This window comes from Raphanus sativus, unplaced genomic scaffold (genome assembly GCF_000801105.2).
Source record: "Raphanus sativus cultivar WK10039 unplaced genomic scaffold, ASM80110v3 Scaffold3825, whole genome shotgun sequence".
Lineage (NCBI taxonomy): Eukaryota > Viridiplantae > Streptophyta > Magnoliopsida > Brassicales > Brassicaceae > Raphanus > Raphanus sativus.
In genome coordinates this window covers 5,678-9,601 of record NW_026619129.1, presented here as the reverse complement: position 1 = coordinate 9,601, position 3,924 = coordinate 5,678, and the positions used below count along the sequence as shown (strand labels likewise).

At 35.1% G+C, this 3,924-nt stretch overlaps 1 protein-coding gene across 1 annotated transcript; it reads left to right on the top strand.

The window, feature by feature from the left end:
* On the top strand, positions 1–2,471 carry LOC130506956 (pyruvate kinase 1, cytosolic; the record flags this gene model as incomplete). Its single annotated transcript, XM_057001655.1, is given in 10 exon segments — positions 1–80; positions 184–255; positions 366–455; positions 547–691; positions 822–910; positions 998–1,093; positions 1,204–1,271; positions 1,366–1,465; positions 1,778–1,837; positions 2,095–2,471. Coding segments are annotated over 10 exon segments (953 nt in total), but the record flags the coding sequence as incomplete, so codon positions are not given.
* Between the last annotated feature and the right edge of the window lie 1,453 nt (positions 2,472–3,924).

Genomic DNA, 3,924 nt, shown 5'->3' with positions numbered 1-3,924 from the left:
TTATAAGCACATGGGGAGTTCAAAATAAAATTGATTTTCTCTCACTGTCGTATTGTCGACATGCGGAAGATGTTCGCCAGGTCTGTATCTTGCGATATACTTCTTGTTTTGTCGTACTTCTTTGTGTATATTATAGTTCTGAGCTTACTTTGAACAATAACCAAATGTTGTTTCATAACACAGACCCGTGAAATGCTTAAAAAGCTGGGTGACCTCTCTCAAACCCAAATATTTGCCAAGATTGAGAATGTAGAGGTAAGTGCAATGCATTTTTTTTTGTTTTGCTTTATACTACGTCTCTCTCTATAACCTTTTCCTCCTTTTTTCGTTAATTAGAAAACTGCTGATATTTGTATTGAATTTAGGGACTAACCCACTTTGATGAGATTCTTCAAGAAGCTGATGGAATTATTCTTTCTCGTGGGAATTTGGGTATAGATCTACCCCCAGAGAAGGTATATTGATTTGGTAATTCAATTTGATTTTTTCGGGAACCAAACTTTTACATTCTTCTTTTATGATTTATCCTGGTGGGTTCTTGTGCAGGTGTTTTTGTTTCAAAAGGCGGCTCTTTACAAGTGCAACATGGCTGGAAAGCCAGCCGTTCTTACCCGTGTTGTTGATAGTATGACTGACAACTTGCGACCAACTCGTGCGGAGGCAACTGATGTTGCAAATGCTGTTTTAGATGGTATGTTTATCTTCAAGTGTGCTTCTTTTGGTGGTGTTTGATGCTTCTAACATTCAATAGAAAAATCTGCTTGGTTTGGTAACTGTTACGAAATGATGGAAGTTCTTACTCCAATTTATTCTTACTTCAGGAAGTGATGCTATTCTTCTTGGTGCTGAGACTCTTCGTGGATTGTATCCTGTTGAGACTATATCGATTGTCGGAAAGATCTGTGCTGAGGTAAGCTTTATGACATATTGCTTTGGTGTCATTTTGTTGGTTGTGTCCTCATCCGTTTTACTCTTACGAATCTTAAACTTTTCATAGGCAGAGAAGGTTTTCAATCAAGATTTGTACTTCAAGAAGACTGTCAAGTATGTTGGAGAACCAATGAGTCATCTGGAATCCATTGCTTCTTCAGCTGTAAGTCTGTCTTCTGTGTGGCGGACACATAATAAAGGATTCGATTTTATGGCTTTAAGGTGCAAATTGGCATCACAATTTATAATTTTGCTTGGTACGCGCTTGTTCAGGTACGGGCAGCCATCAAGGTTAAGGCATCCGTTATTATATGCTTCACGTCTTCTGGAAGAGCAGCAAGGTTCTTAGCTTTGTTTTGCCTTGAATTGTTTTTTCGTTTCTTTTGATCTATGCATATATGTCTAATGAATTGCTATCCTTTGTTCTCTGTGCAGGTTAATTGCCAAATACAGGCCAACAATGCCGGTTATTTCTGTTGTCATTCCACGGGTTAAGACAAATCAGCTGAAATGGAGCTTTAGTGGAGCTTTTGAGGTATGTTTCCTCTCCTGATCTCTCAAGTTTAGAGACGGCAGCCATGTCATTCTTTTAAGAAGTTTTTGATTATCAAAGAGTCATGATCCACAGCTCTTTTATTTCTGTTGTCTTATTTAAATGTGTTTATCCATCTTAGCTATGGTTCAAGAAAAGCGACTACTCAAAAATGTGTTGTATCAATGGTTGATTGTGATTGTTTAATTTGTAATATGAGAATACTTAGGGAGGTTTCTTTTTATACTGTAGTCGCATGTATTTAGTGCGCGTGATATAGTTCAAGTTTATTAACTCGTGTGGCTCTCTTATCAGGCGAGGCAGTCACTTATTGTCAGAGGACTCTTCCCCATGCTTGCTGACCCTCGTCACCCTGTAAGTCTTGTTTATCGTCTTTTTTTTTTTTTNTGCATATTATCTCTCTTTCCCTATTGGAGAACAGTCAGTCTCAAATGTATTACACTTATATCACTCTTTAAGACCAAGATATTTGCTACGAATTGTGCATAGATCGTAGAGTTAATTCATTGGTTGAACAAAAAATGGCTCAAACAAGTCTTTTAAGAGTTTTAGTTTGAACTTTTTGAGTTCAAATTCCAACATTTGTTAAAAATGTAATGTCCTTGTCGCAGGCGGAATCAACAAGTGCAACGAACGAGTCAGTCCTGAAGGTTGCACTAGACCACGGGAAGCAAGCAGGAGTGATCAAGTCGCATGACAGAGTAGTGGTGTGTCAGAAAGTTGGTGATGCATCTGTGGTGAAGATCATCGAGCTAGAAGATTAATAAATGGGAGGAAGAAAACAAACTCTGCTACCTACTTTGTTTTTGCTTTGATCCAATGCCGGAGTTAAAGTATATTACTAATCTTCGGGACTTTTGGTTTTTGTACTTGGGAGATCTGATGTCTCTAACTTTTCCCTTTCTTTCTCTTCGCTATACATTTAGTTGGTTTCAGATTAATGCTACGGTAAGAAAAAAGAAGTATACGATGTTACAAATTTTCATTATATTGATTATGTAACATACAAACAGAATCTTTATTATGTAGCTGTATGAAATTATCGTATCCAATCGTTGTACAACACGCAAATAGTCGTATTGTCTGGCATCAGTTTTCTACTCTAGGGAGAATCACAAAAAGAATGGGAGACGAGCGTGACTGGGCTTGGAACAGGGAACGTTTTCGCTTTGGACTTTTGATGGTCAGGGGGTGGAGCATAGGGTAGGGTGGCGGGAGATTCGTAGTTACTGGAACAGAACAACTATGCACTGAGATCAAATGGTCCATGAAACAGATTCACTGTACACACACAAAATGCGGAATATGTTTTGATTCACCCTTCATATCACAATTGATGGTTTGAAAGATTAGTAAATTTCAATTTATTATTCTGCACATCACGGAGGTTTTTTTTTCCACTTCATACTCATTTTGTTACATGTTTATAGGTTGGATAATATTATGTGTATCCTTATTACTTTGTCGCTTGTTTTTAACCATTTCCAGTTACAGGTGTGCTATGTGCAGGAGTGGATTGAATAATTCAAGCTATATTAAATTTAACTTATCGAAAAATAATTTAATTTAAGTTGTCTTTTGTTGGCAAACCATGATATTTTACATTATAGGGCTGTTTGTTTCACCATCTATGTTGAATAAACCAAACCATTATTGATAATTTTATGTTATCTTTTCATTCACGGATCTTCAGCTTTGCGTTTCTGAAACTACATATCTCCTATAAATTAAAGCGCAAGTCGTTTCTCCAATTAAATCCTGACAAGTGAAACTTAAAAAAAAAACTGAATTTCTTTTTCATCTCCTATTTTTCTGCAAACTAAATTTTCAACTATCAGTATTCTTATTTTTTCTCAGAAATCTAAATCCACGTTAACTTGCATTTTCAAAACTGTTTTCTTCATCTACTATATAATATTATATACAACATGGTCTAACACATGGCATGACATATGAAACCATGAAAATAAGTCGAGGCTTTGACAAAATTACTTTTGATAACATTATCTTAAAACAAATGTTATAATTTCTATATGTATATATGTATATGAATACAAAACCATGGTATAGTTTGGTTATTCTCTTGCACTCAAACATTTAATGTGAAATACATATACTATAATAACTATCTAATTCTAATATGCAATGACATAACATATAATTTCTCTAGGCAATTGAGGTTTTTTTAACAAAGGGTGTGAGTAGGGCCTCATGATGACAAATAAGCAATAACAATCTTGTTAATCACACATGAGGATAAGGTTAATTAATAAAAAATTTCTTCAAATTATAGAAAGGGGATTGGAGAATCAATACATGTCCAAGACAAAGTTTTGATTGCTCTTTCTATTAATACGAAATGAATACAGTTAAAAAAATTCTACTATATATTTCTAAAGCCATATAAAATAATAATTTGATTTCTTTTTTTTTTTTTGTCG